We start from the raw sequence: 23,078 nt of genomic DNA, 5'->3' as shown, positions 1-23,078 counted from the left end.
TATATCATACCATTGCACTCCAGTTCATTCATATTGCACATTTTGAACATACTGTAAATGTCTATCATATCATTATACCATTCCTGTTAGGGGTGGTGGAGGTGTGGTGAGATAGGATCCAAAAGCAGAACACGACTCAGACAGTAATCCAATAAATGAGGTGGTTTTAATCCAGGAAAAAAGTAGCAAAAATAGTCCATGTAAAAAAGGAGACAACAACTTGACAAAACAAATAAGGCAGACAAGGACAAGAAAAACACTAGTGCAAAAAAACATGAACAAGAAAAAATGCTAGTGCAAAAAAAACATAAATGAGAAAAAGCTAGTGCAAAAAAACATGAACAAGGGAAAACCACTGGAGAGAAAGAAAAAAAGCATTAAGGCACAGAAACGGCTAGGGAAAACAAATGAGATGTTCTGGCAAAAACAGAGTCTGAGAACAGCTTATTTATACACAGCAGTGAAAACCAGGACCTGAATATGGGTGACAGGGAATTCCTGGCCTGGATCCGGACCGGCGCTGGCATGAGAGATCCATAATCTCCGGAGTGGATGTCCGGGGTGAAGCATGACAATTCCATACCCTGTAATTCCTGTACATTTATATTTATATTTACAGTGGTATGCAAAAGTGTGTGCACCCCTGGTCAAAATTGCTGTTACTGTGAATAGTTAAGCAAGTTGAAGATGAAATCTCATCTCATCTCATTATCTCTAGCCGCTTTATCCTTCTACAGGGTCGCAGGCAAGCTGGAGCCTATCCCAGCTGACTATGGGCGAAAGGCGGGGTACACCCTGGACAAGTCGCCAGGTCATCACAGGGCTGACACATAGACACAGACAACCATTCACACTCACATTCACACCTACGGTCAATTTAGAGTCACCAGTTAACCTAACCTGCATGTCTTTGGACTATGGGGGAAACCGGAGCACCCGGAGGAAACCCACGCGGACACGGGGAGAACATGCAAACTCCGCACAGAAAGGCCCTCGCCGGCCCCGGGGCTCGAACCCAGGACCTTCTTGCTGTGAGGCGACAGCGCTAACCACTACACCACCGTGCCGCCCCTGAAGATGAAATGATCTTCAAAAGGCATAAAGTGACTCATTCTCTTTATATTTTAAGCAAAAACAATTTTTTATTTTCATCTTTTACATTTTCAAAATGACAAAAAAGGAAAAGGGCCTGAAGCAAAACTTTGGGAACCCTGCATGGTTAGTACTTAGTAACACCCCCTTTGGTAAGTATCACAGCTTGTAAACACTTTTTGTAGCCAGCTAATAATCTTTCATTTCTTAGCTGGGGGATTTTCACACATTTGTCCTTGCAAAAGGCTTCCAGTTCTACAAGTTTCTTGGGCCGTCTTGCATGCACTGCTCTTTTGAGATCTAGCCACAGATTTTCAATGCTGTTTAGGTCAGGGGACTGTGAGGGCCATGGCAAAACCTTCAGCTTGTGCCTCTTGAAGTATTCCATTATAGATTTTGAGGTGTGTTTTGGATCATTGTCTTATTGTAGGACCCATCCTCTTTTTAACTTCAACTTTTAATAGATGGTGTGATGTTTGCTTCCAGAATTTGCTGATATTTATTCAAATCCATGCTTCCCTTGACCAATGAAATGTGCCCTGTGCCACTGGCTGCAACACAACCCCAAAGCATGATCGATCCACACCCATGCTTCAGAGTTGGAGAGGTGTTCTTTTCCTGGAATTTCGCACCCTTTTTTCTCCAAAAATACCTTTGCACATTGTGGCCAAAAAGTTCTATTTTGATTTCATCAGTCCACAATGCATCCAAAATGCATCAGGCTTATTTAGATGTTCATTTGTAAACTTCAGTCACTGAATTTTGTGGCTAGGATGCAGGAACGGTTTTGCTACGCACTTCCTGGTTCCTGAGTTGTTTGCGACGAGTCCTTTTTTCCTGCGAGTGTTGGCATTAATTACTAATCTTCTAAAAAAAATTTCTCCAAATAATTTTCCAGTATCATCTTCATTTTTATTGTACTGTTGCTTTCCTTGTTGTACTTTCCACTTTCGCTTTCCTTTTTTTTCTTTTGTCAGAAGAACACAGAGACCGGAAGCTTTCTTTTTCTTTTTTTTCTCCTCCTGCGTAAAGACCACAAGCGGAGGCCATCCACATCGGATCTGCTTTAATATCAACAGATCTTTGATTAAGGTACATGAATCTTTTCATCATGGCACACCTTCAGCCTGTTCAGTGTGCTGAGTGTAGGATGTTTAGTCATTCTTCCTCCATCGCTAGCAATAGCCTTATTTGTGATAAGTGCAGATTAGTTAGCTCTCTGATGAAGAAGATTACACTGCTAGAAGTGCATGTCCAGGCTTTAGAGAAGGTCAGTGAGTGTGAGAATAGTGTAGTTTCTGTAGAGGAAAGTCTGGATGTCCTAGGTGGAGTTAGTAATCCCCCAACTCCAGCATTAGAGCCCTTACAGCAGGGCGAATGGATGACACCTCGGCGGCATAAGAGTAGAGCCAAAGCTACCACTGAGGCTCGCCCAGGGGAGCACCACTTCTCTCCGCGTCACATGTCAAACAGGTTTGCTCTCCTTAGTGATGCACCCACTGAGAAACCTGAAAGAGCTCTGGTTATAGGGGACTCTATCATACGGCACGTGAAATTAGCTCAGCCTTTAGGGGCACCAGCAGCTTTAGTCAGGTGTATACTGGGAGCCAGGGTGGAGGAATAGCAGGTAATCTTAGGGTCCTAGGCAAGCACAGGTTCTCAAAGATAGCTATCCATGCAGGAGCTAATGATATACGCCTTCGTCAGTCTGAGGTTACTAAGAGTAACTTTGTAGAGGTGTTTAAAATAGCGTAGGTGATGTCCGATGCTGTAGTATGCTCTGGCCCCATCCCAATGCGGCGTGGCAATGTAGCTTACAGCAGGTTATGGTTGCTGAACTGCTGGCTGTCTAGGTGGTGCTCTCAAAACAGTGTGGGCTTTATAAATAATTGGGCTAATTTTGAGGGCACTGCTGGCCTGTTAGGGTGGGAAGGTATCCATCCCACTCGGGAAGGTGCTGCTCTCATTTCCTGCAGCATAGGTCATAGTCTCGGAACAGACCTAGTTAATTTCTGACAATCCAGAACCAAGGCCAGGGAGCAGACGAACAGGCTAAACCGACTGTCTGCTAGCTGCACAGAGTCGTCACTCAGGGTCCACTACATCGAGACAGTGTCTGTTCCCTGAGCTCAACAAAAAGGTAGAAATATTCAGAGTTTTTGTTCCAGTAACCTAATCAATATAAAATTAGATCATACTGACTGTACAGCTGCTGCCAGCACATTTGATCTAAAGGTGGGGCTATTAAATATTAGATCTCTGACATCTAAAGCACTAATCGTTAATGAACTCATTACTGATAAGGAGTTTAATGTACTGTGTTTAACTGAAACATGGATTAAGCCAAATGAATATATAGCATTAAATGAAGCGAGTCCTCCTGGATATAGTTATATACACCAGCCTCATCTAACTGGCAGAGGAGGAGGCATTGCGGTTGTTTCTAATGATTATCTAGGTGTAACACAAAAACCTGGTTATAAATTTAATACATTTGAAGTTCTTCATACTCGTTGTGGCAGCGGGGGCGTGGTCAAGCGCCGGTCTGTGACAGGAGGGCGGAGTCAGGGAAGGTGAGTGGCAAAATCACTACACCTGAGAGCAATTAACCTGTGTTTGTGTCTTCCCAGTGACCGCGCCCTACTTAAGGAGGGAGAGCGAGAGCACAGGAGCTCATCCCTGAACCAGATGCCGGTTGTGTGTGTGTGTGTGTCTGTTTGAGTGAATGAATGATTGTTAAACTGAAAAGTCTAGCAATAAACGCACTGTCAAACCTGATCTCTGTCCTGCCGTCCTCTGTGCTCCACCCACGAACGCCGAACCATTACAGTGGTGCTGAAACCCGGGACCTAGAGCACAACAGCCTCACAGCCCCATGGAGTCCTCCCCATTCGCTGAACTGATCCACGCCCTCGCCACGGCCCAGCAAAGCCAGCACCAGGCGCTACTCACCCTCCGAAAGGAGCAAGAAGAGCGGTTCGAGGCCCTGGTGTTGGCCCAACAAGAAGATCGCCAGGCGTTCCAGCACCTCCTCGCGTCGGCAGGGCCCACCAGCGCTCCTACCACGGGCCCCACCAGCGCTCCTACCGCGGGCCCGTCTCCCCTCACCGTCACCAAGATGGGCCCGCAGGATGACCCCGAGGCGTTCATCACGCTCTTTGAGCAGGTCGCCGAAGCCTCGGGGTGGCCGATGGAGCAGCGCGCGGCGCGCCTCCTCCCCCTGCTCACAGGAGAAGCACAGCTGGCCGCGCTACAGCTCCCCGCCGACCGCCGGCTGGCCTATGCGGACCTCCGCCGGGCCGTCCTCCAGCGCGTAGGGCGCACCCCAGAACAGCAGCACCAACGCTTCCGCGCACTGCGCTTGGAGGAAGTCGGCCGGCCATTCGCATTTGGCCAGCAGCTCCAGGACGCCTGCTGGCGGTGGCTGAGGGCCAACAACCGCGACGCCGAAGGAATCCTCGACCAGGTGGCGCTGGAGCAGTTCGTCGCTCGCTTGCCAGCAGGAACTGCGGAGTGGGTCTGGTGCCACTGCCCGGCGTCGCTGGATCGAGCAGTCAAGCTGGCGGAGGACCATTTGGCGGCTGTCCCGGCAGCAGGACAGCAGATGGCATCTTCTCTTCTCTCCTCTTCTCTCTCTCTCTCTCTCTCTCCCCCTCCTCCTGTGTCCCGTCCTCGCCCCATTCCCCCTCCGCGGAGGCGGGGGCCGGCACCCCCCCAGCCGGCCCGCCGCACCCGCGGTGCCCTCCCGTTTCTCCCTTCTGTGTCTGTCTCTCCCCCACCTCAGGTGAGTGAGCCCCAGATCACCGGTGCAGAGGGAAAGCCCGGGCCAGTTTGCTGGCGCTGCGGGGAGCCGGGCCACCTTCAACAACAGTGCACGGCAATGGAAGTGGGCGTAGTGGTTCGGATCCCCGACGAGCCAGAGGCCGCCCTCGATTGGGCTGGAGCGTATCGCATATCGGTGAGTATCCAAGGGGCTACATATCAGGCGTTGGTGGATTCTGGTTGTAATCAGACCTCAATTCGCCAAAGCCTGGTTCAAAACGAGGCATTGGGGGGAGCACAAGGGGTGAAGGTGTTGTGTGTGCACGGGGATGTTCACAGCTACCCTTTGGTGTCGGTCCACATTATTTTTAGAGGGGAAAAATTTATAGTGAAGGCGGCGGTTAATCCCTGCCTTACCCACTCTCTAATTTTGGGGACTGATTGGCCGGGATTTCGGGGTTTAATGACACGTCTAGTTGAGAGTGAGTCCTGCCATTTGACAGGGGGAGGTCCCGGTGTCGCTTTGGCGGGAGCAGCTGTCACAGAGCCATCTACGTCATCTCCGCGTCAGAGTGAGGAGCCGCCGGCTCCTCCTCTCTCTATTTGGGAATCCCTTGCGGATTTCCCATTAGAGCAGTCGCGAGACGAGACTCTGCGGCATGTGTTTGACCAAGTGAGAGTAATCGATGGTCAAACACTCCAGCCGAACGCCACCCCGTCCTTCCCCTACTTCGTGATTATGAAGGATAGATTATACCGAGTGACGCAGGACACTCAAACTAAAGAGCGAGTCACGCAGCTTTTAATTCCGAAGAGCTGCCAGGAATTGGTATTCCAAGCGGCTCACTTTAATCCCATGGCTGGACACTTGGGGCAGGATAAAACACTAGCCCGAATAATGGCCCGATTCTATTGGCCGGGGATTCACGGCGATGTCTGTAGGTGGTGTACGGCATGCCGCGAATGCCAGTTAGTAAACCCAGCGGCCATTCCAAAAGCACCTTTGCACCCTCTACCGTTAATCGAGACCCCGTTTGAGAGAAGTGGGATGGATCTCGTCGGGCCATTAGATCGGTCAGCATGAGGGTACCGCTTTATATTAGTTCTGGTGGACTATGCAACGCGATACCCGGAAGCAGTGCCTCTGCGCAATATCTCAGCACGCAGTATTGCAGAGGCACTCTTCCGCGTCATCTCCCGAGGTGGAATCCCGAAAGAGATTCTGACTGATCAAGGCACTACGTTTATGTCACGAACACTGCGCGAACTGTATGGGTTATTGGGGATTAAGCCGATCCGCACGAGCGTGTATCACCCACAAACGGACGGTTTAGTGGAACGATTCAACCGCACCCTCAAAAAAATTATTAAGAAATTCGTAAGTGAGGACGCACGTAACTGGGATAAGTGGCTCGAACCCTTGCTGTTCTCAGTGCGAGATGTCCCCCAAGCCTCCACGGGGTTCTCCCCGTTCGAATTATTATATGGGCGTAAGCCGCGCGGCATCCTGGACGTGCTGCGGGAAAATTGGGAGGAGGGACCTTCACAAAGTAAGAACGAAATTCAGTACGTTATGGACCTGCGCGCAAAACTCCACACGCTCACCCACCTAACTCAGGAGAATTTGCGGCAGGCCCAGGAACGGCAAGCCCGCCTGTACAACAAGGGTACGCGCCTTAGAGAGTTCACTCCGGGAGATAAGGTACTCTTACTGTTGCCCACGTCAAGCTCCAAATTGATCGCCAAGTGGCAAGGACCCTTTGAGGTCACACGGCGAGTCGGGGACGTCGACTATGAGGTGAGGCGAATGGACAGGGGTGGGGCGCTACAGATTTACCACCTCAATCTGCTTAAACTCTGGCACGAGGAGGTCCCCGTGGCGTTGGTGTCGGTGGTTCCGGAGAAGGCAGAGCTGGGGCCGGAGGTTCGAAAGGGGACATTGGCATCACGTACCCCTCCGGTCCCATGTGGAGACCACGGAGGTTGCCCAGTTGCAGGCCGAGTTTTTGGATGTGTTCTCGCCCCTGCCCGGTCGCACTAACCTCATAGAGCACCACATCGAGACGCCCCCGGGGGTGGTAGTGCGTAGCCGCCCTTACAGGCTACCCGAACACAAAAAAAAGGTGGTTCGGGAAGAACTTCAGACCATGCTCGAAATGGGCATCGTCGAGGAGTCCCACAGTGACTGGAGCAGCCTGGTGGTCTTGGTACCCAAGGCCGACGGGTCGGTCCGGTTTTGTGTGGACTATAGGAAAGTCAACGCGGTGTCTAAATTTGATGCGTACCCAATGCCTCGTATTGACAAGCTGCTCGATCGACTAGGCACGGCTCGCTTTTATTCGACACTGGATTTGACGAAGGGATATTGGCAGATCCCCTTGACTCCACTATCCCGAGAAAAAATGGCCTTTTCCACACCGTTTGGGCTGTTTGGGGCGCCCGCTACATTTCAGCAGCTGATGGATCGGGTCCTCCGCCCCCACGCCACCTATGCGGCCGCCTATCTGGATGACATCATCATATATAGTAATGACTGGCCGAGGCACTTGGAACATCTAAGGGCCGTCCTTAGGTCGCTGAGGCGGGCGGGTCTCACAGCCAACCCAAAGAAGTGTGCGATTGGGAGGGGGGAAGTACGGTATCTGGGCTTCCACTTGGGCAATGGGCAGGTGCGTCCCCAAATTAATAAGACCGCAGCGATTGCGGCCTGCCCGAGGCCCAAGACCAAAAAGGGGGTGAGACAGTTCCTGGGGCTGGCTGGCTATTATCGTAGGTTTATACCTAATTATTCGGACGTCACCAGCCCGCTGACTGATCTCACTAAAAAGGGGGCACCAGATCCGGTCCAGTGGACGGAGCAATGCCAGCGGGCTTTTTCAGAGGTAAAGGCTGCACTGTGTGGGGGGCCACTTCTACACTCCCCTGACTTTTCTCTCCCCTTTATGTTGCAGACCGATGCATCAGACAGAGGGCTGGGGGTGGTTTTGTCCCTGGAGGTGGAGGGGGAAGAGCGCCCCGTCCTGTATATAAGCAGGAAGCTGTCGGTGCGTGAGGGGCGCTACAGCACCATAGAGAAAGAGTGTCTGGCCATCAAGTGGGCGGTCCTCGCCCTCCGGTACTACCTGCTGGGGCGCCCTTTCACCCTCTGTTCGGACCATGCGCCCCTCCAGTGGCTCCACCGCATAAAAGATGCCAACGCGCGGATGACCCGTTGGTATCTGGCACTCCAACCCTTTAATTTCAAGGTGGTCCACAGGCCGGGGGCGCAGATGGTCGTGGCGGACTTCCTCTCCCGCCAAGGGGGGGGGGGAGTTGGCTGCAGGCCGGACGGCCGCCCGGCCTGAGTCGGGCGGTGGGGGTATGTGGCAGCGGGGGCGTGGTCAAGCGCCGGTCTGTGACAGGAGGGCGGAGTCAGGGAAGGTGAGTGGCAAAATCACTACACCTGAGAGCAATTAACCTGTGTTTGTGTCTTCCCAGTGACCGCGCCCTACTTAAGGAGGGAGAGTGAGAGCAGAGGAGCTCATCCCTGAACCAGACGCCAGTTGTGTGTGTCTGTTTGAGTGAATGAATGATTGTTAAACTGAAAAGTCTAGCAATAAACGCACTGTCAAACCTGATCTCTGTCCTGCCGTCCTCTGTGCTCCACCCACGAACGCCGAACAGTTACACTCGTATAATGTATGTAGCCTTGAAAAATAAGTCTACCCAGTTAATTCCGTTACTTATTATTTACAGGCCCCCAGGGCCATATTCTGAGTTTCTTTCTGAATTTGCAGATTTTATCTAAGATCTGGTTATTTCCTTAGACAAAGCTTTAGTTGTCTGAGATTTTAATATTCACTTTGATAACCCAGAAGACCCTTTAAAAACAGCATTTGTGTCCATTTTAGATTCAGTAGGGATTAATCAGAATGTCATAGGATTGACCCATGAAGGTGGTCACACCCTCGATCTAATACTAACATTTGGGTTAAACATAGAAAATATAGTCATACTTCCAGAGTCTGAAGTTATCTCAGATTATTATCTCATCTCATTCAAGCTATGATGCTACTGTAGTAAACATACATTCACATCAACTACTGGCTTTATAAATGAGCTCCCAGAGTTATCAACTTTGATTGGGTCACTGTTAGCCCCTGCAGAACTTGATCAGGCAACTGAATGCTTAGAGTCAGCATTCCGCCATACCTTAGTTAATGTAGCTCCTCTTAAAAGGAAAATGGTCAGAGACAAAAAATTAGCAACCTGGTATAATGATGACACTCGCACATTAAAACAGACCACTCGAAAATTGGAACGTAAATGGCGTGAAACAAAATTGGTAGTGTTCAAATTAGCGTGGAAGGAGAGCTTCCTGAAGTATAGAAAAGCTCTTAGTGCTGCGAGATCAACATATCACTCCTCCCTAATAGAAGATAACAAAAATAATCCTAGATTCTTATTTAATACTGTAGCAAAATTAACCAGGAATAAGTCCACTATACAGTGGGGCAAAAAAGTATTTAGTCAGTCACCAATTGTGCAAGTTCTCCCACTTAAAAAGATGAGAGAGGCCTGTAATTTTCATCATAGGTACACTTCAACTATGAGAGACAAAATGAGAAAAAAAAATCCAGAAAATCACATTGTCTGATTTTTAAAGAATTTATTTGCAAATTATGGTGGAAAATAAGTATTTGGTCAATAACAAAAGTTCATCTCAATACTTTGTTATATACCCTTTGTTGGCAATGACAGAGGTCAAACATTTTCTGTAAGTCTTCACAAGGTTTTCACACACTGTTGCTGGTATTTTGGCCCATTCCTCCATGCAGATCTCCTCTAGAGCAGTGATGTTTTGGGGCTGTCACTGGGCAACACGGACTTTCAACTCCCTCCAAAGATTTTCTATGGGGTTGAGATCTGGAGACTGGCTAGGCCACTCCAGTACCTTGAAATGCTTCTTACAAGGCCACTCCTTCGTTGCCCGGGCAGTGTGTTTGGGATCATTGTCATGTTGAAAGACCCAGCCATGTTTCATCTTCAATGCCCTTGCTGATGGAAGGAGGTTTTCACTCAAAATCTCAGGATACATGGCCCCATTCATTCTTTCCTTTACACGGATCAGTCGTCCTGGTCCCTTTGCAGAAAAACAGCCCCAAAGCATGATGTTTCCACCCCCATGCTTCACAGTAGGTATGGTGTTCTTTGGATGCAACTCAGCATTCTTTCTCCTCCAAACACAAGTTGAGTTTTTACCAAAAAGTTCTATTTTAGGTTCATCTGACCATATGACATTCTCCCAATCTTCTTCTCAATCATTCAAATGCTCTCTAGCAAACTTCAGACGGGCCTGGACATGTACTGGCTTAAGCAGGGGGACACGTCTGGCACTGCAGGATTTGAGTCCCTGGCGGCGTAGTGTGTTACTGATGGTAGCCTTTGTTACTTTGGTCCCAGCTCTCTGCAGGTCATTCACTAGGTCCCCCCGTGTGGTTCTGGGATTTTTGCTCACTGTTCTTGTGATCATTTTGACCCCACAGGGTGAGATCTTGCGTGGAGCCCCAGGTCGAGGGAGATTATCAGTGGTCTTGTATGTCTTCCATTTTCTAATAATTGCTCCCACAGTTGATTTCTTCACACCAAGCTGCTTACCTATTGCAGATTCAGTCTTCCCAGCCTGGTGCAGGTCTACAATTTTGTTTCTGGTGTCCTTTGACAGCTCTTTGGTCTTGGCCATAGTGGAGTTTGGAGTGTGACTGTTTGAGGTTGTGGACAGGTGTCTTTTATACTGATAACCAGTTCAAACAGGTGCCATTAATACAGGTAATGAGTGGAGGACAGAGGAGCCTCTTAAAGAAGTTGTTACAGGTCTGTGAGAGCCAGAAATCTTGCTTGTTTGTAGGTGACCAAATACTTATTTTACCGAGGAATTTACCAATTAATTCATGAAAAATCCTACAATGTGATTTCCTGGATTCTTTCCCCCCATTCTGTCTCTCATAGTTGAAGTGTACCTATGATGAAAATTACAGGCCTCTCTCATCTTTTTAAGTGGGAGAACTTGCACAATTGGTGGCTGACTAAATACTTTTTTGCCCCACTGTAGATACATGCATACCTGTAGTGTGTAGTACCAATGATTTCATGAATTTTTTTAATGACAAAATTGAGAATATCCAACAAAAAATTCAAACTACTAATTTAAAGTCAGACAATGTCAGGCTTCCGGTCTGTGTGAATATGGAGTAGACGCGCATTTTCATGCTCCCACCTAATAAGCAATTTTTAACAATTTAGCCCCCTTTTTTTTACTACCCTACGGACATTCATTTATAGTTTTTAACTCCCAATGACCAACCTCTTCAAACAATGTCAAAGAAAGCTGACAGAAGACAGGAAGACGCCAAAGATAATTCTGCACCTAGCCAGACTGACATGGATGCCTTAGCTGCCATGCTGGAAAAGCACAGAGAGGCCCTTTCAACCGAGTTCAGAACTGCATTCTCTACCTTTGAAACAAAACTGGAGGCGATTCATTCAAAAGTCGAGGGTCATGACAAACGTCTGTTGTCCCTTGAGTCCAACGCCAATACAGTCAGTGATAGCATCAGGGCTTTAGAGATGACCTGCTCAGCCCTAGCCAACAACAATGCTAAGCTAAAAGCAAAGGTCATGGATCTGGAAGGACAGAGTCGAAGGAATAACATTCGTATCACAGGCCTACCAGAGTCTGTCGAAAGTGCTCGTCCAACAGAATTCTTTTCTGGGCTCCTGGTGGAGCATATCCTTTCTTCTCCTCCGGAACTAGACCGTGCACATCGCGCCCTCTCCTCCAGGCCTAAACCAGGTGAGAAACCTCGGTCGGTCATTACCATATTGGCCCGAATATAAGACGACCCTGAATGTAAGACGACCCCCCCTTTTCCAAGTTCATCTTTGGGGAAAAAGTTTTTTGAAGACCAAATGTTCATTCATATAAAGCATATTTATTTCAAAATTCTGTTTAAAATTAGAGGCTTTTGTTTTTCACATTTAAATAGAGGTCATTTCAGTCTCATTTCCGTGAACACTTTTCATAGAAGTAAAAAAAGAGGCTAAACTGCAGGCTACTAGACAAGCCAAATTAAAACATTTAAATTGCATTAATTCAACAAATTTGTCAGGTTTAGATTGAAAGTTCATAAACTTCAGAATGTCAATGCATTAACTTCCCATAGCCTACGGGTATATGGAATAAATTTGCAGAACAGTGCAAATGCTTTAAACAATGCATTAAACAATACATTAAGGTTTACAATAATAAACAACTGAAACAATGGAAAGGGTAGTTTGCTAAATTACAGCTACTCAGCACAGAGATCCTCAGCCTCACTTTGCTCACTTTCACTGTCCTCACTTTCACTTTCGTTTTTGGCGGCATTTTGTCTAGTCTGCGAATTTAAGACGACCCCCCTTTTTAAGAGCTATTTTTTACAACAAAAACACCGTCTTATATTCGAGCCAATACGGTATTTGCTTCCATAAATTTCAAGTTCATGACTTGGTGATTCACACGTCCCACAAAATGAGAGGTAAACTCCAGTATTGAGGCGATCCAATACACATTTTTGAGGATTATAGTCCTGACGTTTTGGAACAATGATCTGAATACCGAGATGTCATGAAGGCGCTCTACAATCTTGGCCTCAAACCTGTTCTTCACTACCCGGCTAAGTTATTCGTCACACTTGAAAAGGAAGGCAAGAAGCGGCTGTTTTCTCCCAAGGAGGCTCAGGAGCTGGTGCCTAGGTGGGCTAGGTTGAGTCACCAGGCATTAGTAGCCTTCTTGTTGATCAGTACGCTGGACGCTTTCATTTAACATGTGGCCTAGATTACTTTAATTATTTTATCTGTTTTAAATGCTTTAATCTTGAGTTATAACATCGTTCCATTTCAGTGGTGACATAGCCCTTTCCTACATTGCCTCCAATTGTGTTTTTTTCTTCTAATTTTTTTCTCTTCTCTTAGTATTAAATAGCCTACAGCATTACTGACCCTAGCTAGACCACTAATACCACCTACTCCTAGTTCTAGTGGGAGTTGACTTAAACCTGTTACTTGGATTGTTCAAGCAGGGTGTCTACAGGTTTGTCCAAGTTAAATTTAAGACTTTTTAAGACTTTTTAAGACCATGTTCCAAAAAAATTAAGACCAAATCTAAAGTCACGAAAAAACGTACTCTTTTGGAAAAAAACAACAACTATATAATTTAATGTAACTTATTGTTCTTGTAAACATTCACCAGAAAACACTACTCTAGTAGAAGTACTTCATTTCTTTTCCTTGACAGGCATTCACACACTCAGAACACAATATAAGGAGGATAGGATAAACTTGTAACTATGTGACAATCAGAATGCAGTCACAATGTTTGAATCCAAGGCCATCCTTAAAAAAAATCCGTTTCCTGTCCACCAGGTGAGCAAAAAAAATTTTCAGTAGGCAGGGATTTTTTTTTAATGGATGGATAAGAAATCGCAATGCTGTGTTTGCTTTTTCTTTCAGTACTTTTTTATTACAAAAGCAGACACATTTAATAAAATGACAGTTTAATCAACTGAAACTTGTACAAAAATTTTAAGTTAGCATTTTAAATGCTGACTGCAACATTTGCAAAACTTTTACAAAGGTACTTAAAATGTCAGACACACGGACTTTTTGTAGTTCTAAATCGACCGTTAGGCCTAGTTCGGATGAAATACACTATTAAAATGATCACTGAATGATTTGTTTTTCTGAATCTTTACTATTTTGTTGTTCGCTAGAATACCATTTTGCGATTTCACACTTAAGCAAATGTTTGAAAACTCCGGATCTCCTTCCTTCATGGTGGCTGCCATTTTTTTTGTGCTGCACGGCGCATGCGCAGAGCTGATTCAACAGGGCTATCCACAAGCGCCGGCTGCCGGCCATACAACCGACTACACAATTAAGTCCAGCCGGCTACTTTAATGACTATTATTTTTGTAGCCCACAGGCTCTAAATATTAATTTTCGATTTTAATAAAATTAAATGTTTATCTAACGGACTGACAATAATGTCAAACTGAACCGCACTCATTTAAGTTGGGATTCGCGCTGTTTGTACTGATAATAACCACAAATTCCCCGCCAACTCATTGATCAAGGGAGAGTCAGGGAGCAGAGAGGGGCGGGGCTCCACTCAGGGAGCAGAGAGGGGTGGGGCTCCACTCAGGGAGCAGAGAGGGGCAGGGCTGCTCTCTCTCTCACACTATAGGACTTACACAACAGATCAGGCACTGAGTGGTTGTCAAGCACGCGCGTGTCTAGCAACCGGTGGATTCGGAGCCTGCGCGGTATAACTGTGAGCATCAAAAACGATTAAACTTTTTCCCCATCCAAAGTGTACCACATTTTAACGATATGACTGAGTAAAATCTCCATAAATTTAAGATTGAAAATTTAAGACCACGAGGTTTGAAATTTAAGACAATTTAAGACTTTTTAATGACCTTATTTTAGGAAAATTAAATTTAAGACTTTTTAAGGACCCGCGGCCACCCTGTCAAGGGACTCTTTTTTTTTTTTTTTCTCTCTCCAGGGGGCCATACTTATAGTCTTGTGGGTTGTGTGTTTTAGACCTGAGTGCCCAAGTTATGCATAGGAGCAGTGGTTGCTACCTTCTGGGTAGCCTCCTGGCTATGGGAGGCGGGGGGAGGGTTTGGATGATGGGCTGGGATTTTTTTTTATTACTACTATTTCCTTTGTTTTTCAGCCAGCAGCTACATACCTTTTCTTCCCTTCTGACAGTAAACACACTTTATAAAGCTAGATATTACCATAGCACACTTCTCCAATTCATATGCAGGGACAGGGATATAAATTTGTGAATTGGAATGTAAGAGGCCTTGGTCATGTTATAAAACGAGCTAAAGTCATGGCGCATCTCAAGTCCGTGTCAACTGACATAATGTTTCTGCAGGAAACACACATTAAGCAAAGTACTAAAGGGAAATTCAAGGTTAGCTATGTGGGCCAAATATACAGTTAGGTCCATAAATATTTGGACAGAGACATTTTTCTAATTTTGGTTCTGTACATTACCACAATGAATTTTGAACAAAACAATTCAGATGCAGTTGAAGTTCAGACTTTCAGCTTTAATTCAGTGGGTTGAACAAAATGATTGCATAAAAATGTGAGGAACTAAAGCATTTTGTAAACACAATCCCTTCATTTCAGGGGCTCAAAAGTAATTGGACAAATTAAATAATTGTAAATAAAATGTTCATTTATAATGCTTGGTTGAAAACCCTTTGCTGGCAATGACTGCCTGAAGTCTTGAATGGATGGACATCACCAGATGCTGTGTTTCCTCCTTTTTAATGCTCTGCCAGGCCTTTACTGCAGCAGTTTTCAGTTGCTGTTTGTTTGTGGGCCTTTCTGTCTGAAGTTTAGTCTAACAAGTGAAACGCATGCTCAATTGGGTTGAGATCAGGTGACTGACTTGGCCATTCAAGAATATTCCAGTTCTTTGCTTTAATAAACTCCTGGGTTGCTTTGGCTTTGTGTTTTGGGTCATTGTCCATCTGTATTATGAAACGCCGACCAATCAGTTTGGCTGCATTTGGCTGGATTTGAGCACAAAGTATGTTTCTGAATACCTCAGAATTCATCCAGCTGCTTCTGTCCTGTCACATCATCAATAAACACTAGTGATCCAGTGCCACTGGCAGCCATGCATGCCCAAGCCATCACACTGCCTCCGCCGTGTTTTACAGATGATGTGGTATGCTTTGGATCATGAGCTGTACCATGCCTTCATCATACTTTTTTCTTTCCATCATTCTGGTAGAGGTTGATCTTGGTTTCATCTATCCAAAGAATGTTCTTCCAGAACTGTGCTGGCTTTTTTAGATTTTTTTAGCAAAGTCCAATCTAGCCTTTTTATACTTGAGGCTTATGAGTGGCTTGCATTGTGCAGTGAACCCTCTGTATTTACTTTCATACAGACTTCTCTTTATGGTAGATTTGGATATTGATATGCCTACCTCCTGGAGAGTGTTGTTCACTTGGTTGGCTGTTGTGAAGGGGTTTCTCTTCACCATGGAAATTATTCTGCGATCATCCACCACTGTAGTCTTCTGTGGGCGTCCAGGTCTTTTTGCATTGATGAGTTCACCAGTGCTTTCTTTCTTTCTCAGGATGTACCAAACTGTAGATTTTGCCACTCCTAATATTGTAGCAATTTCTCAGATGGTTTTTTTCTGTTTTCACAGCTTAAGGATGGCTTGTTTCACCTGCATGGAGAGCTCCTTTGACTGCATGTTTTCTTCACAGCAAAATCTTCCAAATGCAAGCACCACACCTCAAATCAAATCCAGGCCTTTTATCTGCTTAATTGAGAATGACATAACTAAGGAATTGCCCACACCTGCCCATGAAATAGCCTTTGAGTCAATTGTCCAATTACTTTTGGTCCCTTTAAAAACAAGGTGGCACATGTTAAGGAGCTGAAACTCCTAAACCCTTCATCCAATTTTAATGTGGATACCCTCAAATGAAAGCTGAAAGTAAGGACTTTATGTCCATGTCCATTATATAACTATAACCTGAATATGTTTCAATAAACAGGTAAAAAACTAAATTTGTGTCAGTGTCCAAATATATTGTAGCAGTTCGTGTAGGTGGGTGGAGCACAGAAGGACGGCAAGACAGAACTGATTTCACAAAACTCTTTTTTTATTCAGCTTTTCAGCTTTTATTTCTATTCCCACACACTCAGACACACGTACACACATCAGCTGTCTGGTTGTGGAGAGAGCTCCCTCTGCTCTTGCTCTCTCCCCTTAAATAGGGCGCGGTCACTGGGAAGACACGCAAACACATTAACAACAGGTGTAGTGATTCTGCCACTTACCTTCCCTGACTCCGCCCTCCTGTCACAGAATGATGCTAGACCACACCCCCGCTGCCACATACCCCCACCGCCCGACTCAGGCCGGGCAGCCATCCAGCCCGCAGCCGACTCCCCCCCCCCTTGACGGGAGAGGAAGTCCGCCACGACCATCTGCGCCCCCGGCCTGTGGATCACCTTGAAATTAAAGGGTTGGAGTGCCAGATACCAACGGGTGATCCGCGCATTGGCATCCTTCATGCGGTGGAGCCACTGGAGGGGCGCGTGGTCCGAACAGAGGGTGAAAGGGCATCCCAGCAAGTAGTACCGGAGGGCGAGGACCACCCACTTGATCGCCAGGCACTCCTTCTCGATGGTACTGTAGCGCCCCTCACGCACCGACAGCTTCCAACTAATGTATAAGACTGGGTGATCCTCCCCCTCCACCTGCTGGGACAAAACGGCCCCCAGCCCTCTGTCCGACGCATCCGTCTGCAACATAAAGGGGAGAGAAAAGTCAGGGGAGTGTAAAAGTGGCCCCCCACACAGTGCAGCCTTTACCTTAGAAAAAGCCTGCTGGCATTGCTCCGTCCACTGGACCGGATCTGGTGCCCCCTTTTTAGTCAGATCAGTCAGCGGGCTGGTGACGTCAGAATAATTAGGTATAAACCTACGATAATAGCCAGCCAGCCCCAGGAACTGTCTTACCCCCTTTTTGGTCTTGGGCCTCGGGCAGGCCGCAATCGCTGCGGTCTTGTTAATTTGGGGACGCACCTGCCCGTTGCCCAAGTGGAAGCCCAGATACCGTACTTCCCCCCTCCCAATCGCACACTTCTTTGGGTTGGCTGTGAGACCCGCCCGCCTCAGCGACCTAAGGACGGCCCTTAGATGTTCCAAGTGCCTCGGCCAGTCATTACTATATATGATGATGTCATCCAGATAGGCAGCCGCATAGGTGGCGTGGGGGCGGAGGACCCGATCCATCAGCTGCTGAAATGTAGCGGGTGCCCCAAACAGCCCAAACGGAAGTGTGACGAATTGGTGTAACCCAAACGGTGTGGAAAAGGCCATTTTTTCTCGGGATAGTGGAGTCAAGGGGATCTGCCAATAACCCTTTGTTAAATCCAGTGTCAAGTAAAAACGAGCCGTGCCTAGCCGATCGAGCAACTCATCAATACGAGGCACTGGGTACGCATCGAATTTAGACACCGCGTTGACTTTTCTATAGTCTACACAGAACCGGACTGACCCGTCGATTTTTGCTTGGTGAAGGTTCCTCCTGCCAATTTTCTCGCAGCACATCTAAAATGCCGCGCGGCTTACGCCCATATAATAATTCAAACGGGGAGAACCCCGTGGAGGCTTGGGGGACCTCTTGCACTGCAAAGAGCAAGGGTTCGAGCCATTTATCCCAGTTACTCACGTCCTCACTTACAAATTTTTTAATTATGTTTTTAAGGGTGCGATTAAACCGTTCCACTAAACCGTCTGTTTGTGGGTGATACACGCTGGTGGGATCGGCTTAATACCTAATAACCCATACAGTTTGTTCAGTGTTTGTGACATAAACGAGGTGCCTTGATCAGTCAGAATCTCTTTCGGGATTCCAACTCGGGAGATGATGCGGAAGAGTGCCTCCGCAATACTGTGTGCTGAGATATTGCGAAGAGGCACTGCTTCCAGGTATCACGTTGCATAGTCCACTAGAACTAATATAAAGTGGTACCCTCGTGTTGACCGATCTAATGGCCCGACGAGATCCATCCCAATTCTTTTGAACAGGGTCTCAATTAATGGTAGAGGGCGCAAAGGCACTTTTGGAATGGCCGCTGGATTTACTAACTGGCATTCGCGGCATGCCGTACACCACCTATGGACATCGCCGCGAATCCCCGGCCAGTAGAATCGGGCCATTATTCGGGCTTGTGTTTTATCCTGCCCTAAGTGTCCAGCCATGGGATTAAAGTGAGCCGCCTGGAATACCAATTCCCGGCGGCTCTTCGGAATTAAAAGCTGCGTGACTCGCTCTTTAGTTTGAGTGTCCTGCGTCACTCGGTATAATCTATCCTTCATAATCGCGAAGTAGGGGAAGGACGGGGTGGCATTCGGCTGGAGCGTTTGACCATTGATTACTCTCACTTGGTCAAACGCATGCCGCAGAGTCTCATCTCGCGACTGCTCTAATGGGAAATCCGCGAGGGATTCCCCAATAGAGAGAGGAGGAGCCGGCGGCTCCTCACTCTGACGCGGAGATGACGTAGACGGCTCTGTGACAGCTGTTCCCGCCAAAGCGACACCGGGACCTCCAACTGTCAAATGGCAGGACCCACTCTTTACTAAGTGTGTCATTAAATCCCAAAATCCCGGCCAATCAGTCCCCAAAATTAAAAAGAGTGGGTAAGGCGAGGATTAACCGCCGCCTTCACTATAAATTTTTCCCCTCGGAAAAAAATGTGGACTGACACTAAAGGGTAGTTGTGAACATCCACGTGCACACACAACACCTTCACCAATTGTGCTCCCCCCAATGCTTCGTCTTGCACCAGGCTTTGGTGGATTGAGGTCTGATTACAGCCAGAATCCACCAATGCCTGATATGTATCCCCTTGGATACTCACCAGTATGCGATACGCTCCGCCCCAATCGAGGGCGGCTCCTGGCGTGTTGGGGATCCGAACCACTGCGCCCACCTCCGTTACCGAGCACTGCTGTTGGAGGTGGCCTGGTTCCCCGCAGCGCCAGCAAACCGGCCCGGGCTTCCTCTCTGCACTAGTGCTCTGGGGCTCACTCACCTGAGGGGGGGGGGGAGACAGACACAGAAGAGAAACACGTAAGGGCACCGCGGGTGCGGCGGGCCGGCTGAGGTGGCGCCGGCCCCCGCCTCCGCGGTGGGGGAATGGGGCGAGGAGAAGACACAGGAGGAGGGTAGAGAGAGAGAGAGAGAGAGAGAGGAGAGACGAGAAGGGGTCGTCTGCTGTCCTGCCGTCGGGACAGCCGCCAGATGATCCAGCGATGCCGGGCGGTGGCACTGGACCCACTCTGCGGTTCCCGCTGGTAAATGTGCGACGAACTGCTCCAGTACCACCTGGTCGATGAGTCCCTCCGCGTCGCAGCTGTCGGCCCTCAACCACCGCCAGCAGGCGTCCCGGAGTTGCTGGCCAAACGCGAATGGCCGTCCGACTTCCTCCAAACACAGAGCGTGGAAATGCTGATGATGTTGCTCCGGGGTGCGTCCCATCCGCTGGAGGACGGCCCAGCGAAGGTCCGCGTAGGCCAGCCGCCGGTCGGTGGGGAGCTGTAGCACGGCCAGCTGCGCCTCTCCCATTAGCAGGCGGAGGAGGCACGCCGCGCACTGTTCCACCGGCCACCCCGAGGTCTCTGCTACCTGCTCAAAGAGCGTGAAGAATGCCTCGGGGTCGTCCTGCGGGCCCATCTTCATGAGGGTGAGGGGGGAATGGCCCGCGGCAGTGGAGATGGTGGACCCCGCCGACGCGAGGAGGTGTCGGAACGCCCGACGAGCTTCCTGTTGCGCCAGCACCAGGGCCTCGAACCGTTGTTCTTGCTCCTTTCGGAGGGCAAGCAGCGCCTGGTGCTGGCTCTGTTGGGCTATAGCGAGGGCGTGGATCAGGTCGGCGAAGGTGGAGGACTCCATGGGGCTGTTGTCTTCTGTGCTCATCCCGAGTTTCGGCACCACTGTAGCAGTTCGTGTAGGTGGGTGGAGCACAGAAGGACAGCAAGACAGAACTGATTTCACAAAACTCTTTTTTTATTCAGCTTTTATCTCTATTCCCACACACTCAGACACACGTACACACATCAGCCGTCTGGTTGTGGAGAGAGCTCCCTCTGCTCTCGCTCTCTCCCCTTAAATAGGGCGCGGTCACTAGGAAGACACACAAACACATTAATTAACAACAGGTGTGGTGATTCTGCCACTTACCTTCCCTGACTCCACCCTCCTGTCACAGACCGATGCTAGACCACGCCCCCGCTGCCACATATATATGGACCTAACTGTATCAAGCTAATTTCACCACTAAAGCTAGGGGAGTGGCGATTTTAATTAGGAAAAACATCCCTTTCATTCAGTCCACTACAATTAGTGATCCCAATGGTAGGTTCTTAATAGTGGCCGGAACCTTGAATTCTGTTCCAGTAACGCTTGTCAATCTCTATGCACCTAATTTTGATAACCCAGACTTTTTTCAAAAGGTCTTTAATGTGATTCCAGACATTTCTACCACTAGTATCATAATTGGAGGGGACTTAAATTGTGTTTTGGATCCACTTTTGGATAAACAGTTCTCTAAATCTCTCCATCAGTCAAACTCAAGCATTCGTTTGAACACTTTGATTGACAACCTCAGCTTAGTTGACATATGGAGGCTTAAGCATCCAACTGTAAGAGACTATTCTTTCTTTTCTCCAGTGCATAAGTCCTATTCACGTATTGATTCTTTTTTTTATTGGATTCTAAACTATTGTCAACAGTGGGCACTGTATCATATCATCCCACTGTTATATCAGATCACACCACACTGTCCATGGTTCTTAAAATTGGTGAAGGTAGACCTAATGGCGCTTCGATTCGACATTATTAAGCGATGAACTCTTCACTAATTATCTACAAGAACAGATTTCTCACTTTATCACTGAGAATGATACAGGTGATTTCAATGATTCCATTCTCTGGGAATCCCTGAAGGCTGTCATCAGGGGCCGTATCATAGCCTATGTCTCCAGTAAAAGAAAAAGTGAAGGCAGTAGGCTAAAAGATATAGAACATGACCTGCGTGCCCAAGAAGATTTATTTAAGACTAACCCTAATGATGCCACTCTTGAGACTATCACCAGTTTTAAATTTCAATATAACACCATTGTTTCCCAGGGAGTTGGCTCATTGCTTGCTAAAACGCAACAAAAATACTTTGAGCTTGGAGACAAGCCTCACAGACTGCTTGCAAGGCAACTGCATCACTCTCAGGCCTCACGTGCTATTCATAAAATTAGGGACAGACAAGGCAATATTATTACAGATCCTTCTAAGATCAACAATTCTTTTGCATCGTTTTATGAAGATCTATATTAATCTAAAGTCAAAACCATTGATGCACAGAAAATAATTTCCTGGAGAGCAGTAAACTCCCTACTTTAGATGAAACAGCAGCTAAAGCAATGGATGCTGTTATAACTCTAGAGGAGCTTCAAACTGCTATTTCTCAGTTCCCTAACAATAAAGCCCCTGGACCTGACAGGTTTACTATTGAGTTCTATAAAAAGTACCTACGAAGTCTTGCACCATTGCTTTTGCGTATGTTTGCCCATTCCAAAGAAGTTGCAGAACTGCCTCTTTTCCTTTACAACGCAAACATTGCCTTGATCCTTGGAAATGTCATCTTATCATCCAATTTCTTTCCTTCAGATGGAAACTAAAATACTCAGCAAGGTTTTGGCTAATAGACTCTGTAAATATATAGCTAGGTTAATATACCCCGATCAAACTGGTTTTGTTCCAGGGTGACACATATTTTTCAATCTACGACACCTTTTCAACATTATGTACCAGAAGCAGAGGGAAGAGTGTGTAGTAATTGCCTTAGATGCTGAAAAGGCTTTTGATCATATTGAAGGGAAGTACATGTTAACCACCCTGAAACACTTTGGCTTTGGGCCAAACTTTGTCAAATGGATTGAGATAATCTATGCTCACCCCCGAGCTTCGATTATTACTAATGGTGACCTCTCACAACCATTCTCTCTCCACAGAGGTGTTCGCCAGGGATGTTCCTGCTCACCTTATCTATTCAACCTTGCCATTGAGACTTTGGCTAGTAATATTAGATTAAACCAGGAGATTGCTCCAATTCAAATGTATGGCATAGAGAATAAAATATCTCTATTTGCAGATGACATCACAATATTCTTGTCACGCCCCAGGTCTTCTATCCCTCCACTTCTTCAATTGATTGATTCTTTTGGCAGCTTTTCTGGCTACAAGATCAATTGGGGAAAGAGCGGACTGATGCCCATATCAGAGCAGGTAAACATACATTTTCTACATTCCACACCTTTTAAAATTGCGAAGGACCAATTCAAAACCTTGGGTGTTATTGCAACCAAGGAGCATGGTAAACTCCTCATTAGCAACTGGGAATCTAAGATACAACAGCTTAAGCAAAATATACAATTTTGGAACACTTTGCCCATATCTATGGTTGGTCGTATCAATGCCATAAAAATGGTTGTCCTTCCTAGATTCCTTTATATTTTCCAAAACGTCCCTGTCTTTATTCCTCTTTATTATTTTAAAAAGTTGGACTCTATCATAGCCTACTTCATCTGG

General features: G+C 47.1%; 2 protein-coding genes across 3 annotated transcripts in view; both read left to right on the top strand.

The window, feature by feature from the left end:
- The window catches only part of LOC132870982 (uncharacterized), a 45,220-nt gene extending 42,464 nt beyond the window's left edge, over positions 1 to 2,756 (top strand). Inside the window, exon 3 of the transcript XR_009651238.1 lies at positions 2,070 to 2,756. The gene's annotated coding sequence lies outside the window, so the exon portion shown is untranslated. The remainder of the gene's footprint in view (positions 1 to 2,069) is intronic.
- Positions 1 to 23,078, top strand: part of LOC132871002 (zinc finger protein 501-like) — a 144,156-nt gene that overhangs the window by 44,985 nt on the left and 76,093 nt on the right. Inside the window, exon 1 of one of the 2 annotated variants that reach the window (XM_060905137.1) lies at positions 22,597 to 22,775. The exons of the other annotated variant lie outside the window; for it this stretch is intronic. Within the exon in view, the coding sequence (XP_060761120.1) occupies positions 22,605 to 22,775 (171 nt within the window). The 5' untranslated portion in view covers positions 22,597 to 22,604. Of the gene's footprint in view, positions 1 to 22,596; positions 22,776 to 23,078 lie in introns of those variants that run through there. 2 annotated transcript variants of the gene reach the window in all.

Source organism: Neoarius graeffei, chromosome 22, assembly GCF_027579695.1.
Source record: "Neoarius graeffei isolate fNeoGra1 chromosome 22, fNeoGra1.pri, whole genome shotgun sequence".
In the NCBI taxonomy this organism is placed as follows: Eukaryota; Metazoa; Chordata; class Actinopteri; order Siluriformes; family Ariidae; genus Neoarius; species Neoarius graeffei.
Note: the sequence above shows the minus strand (reverse complement) of the source record. Positions and strands in the feature narration are given on the sequence as shown.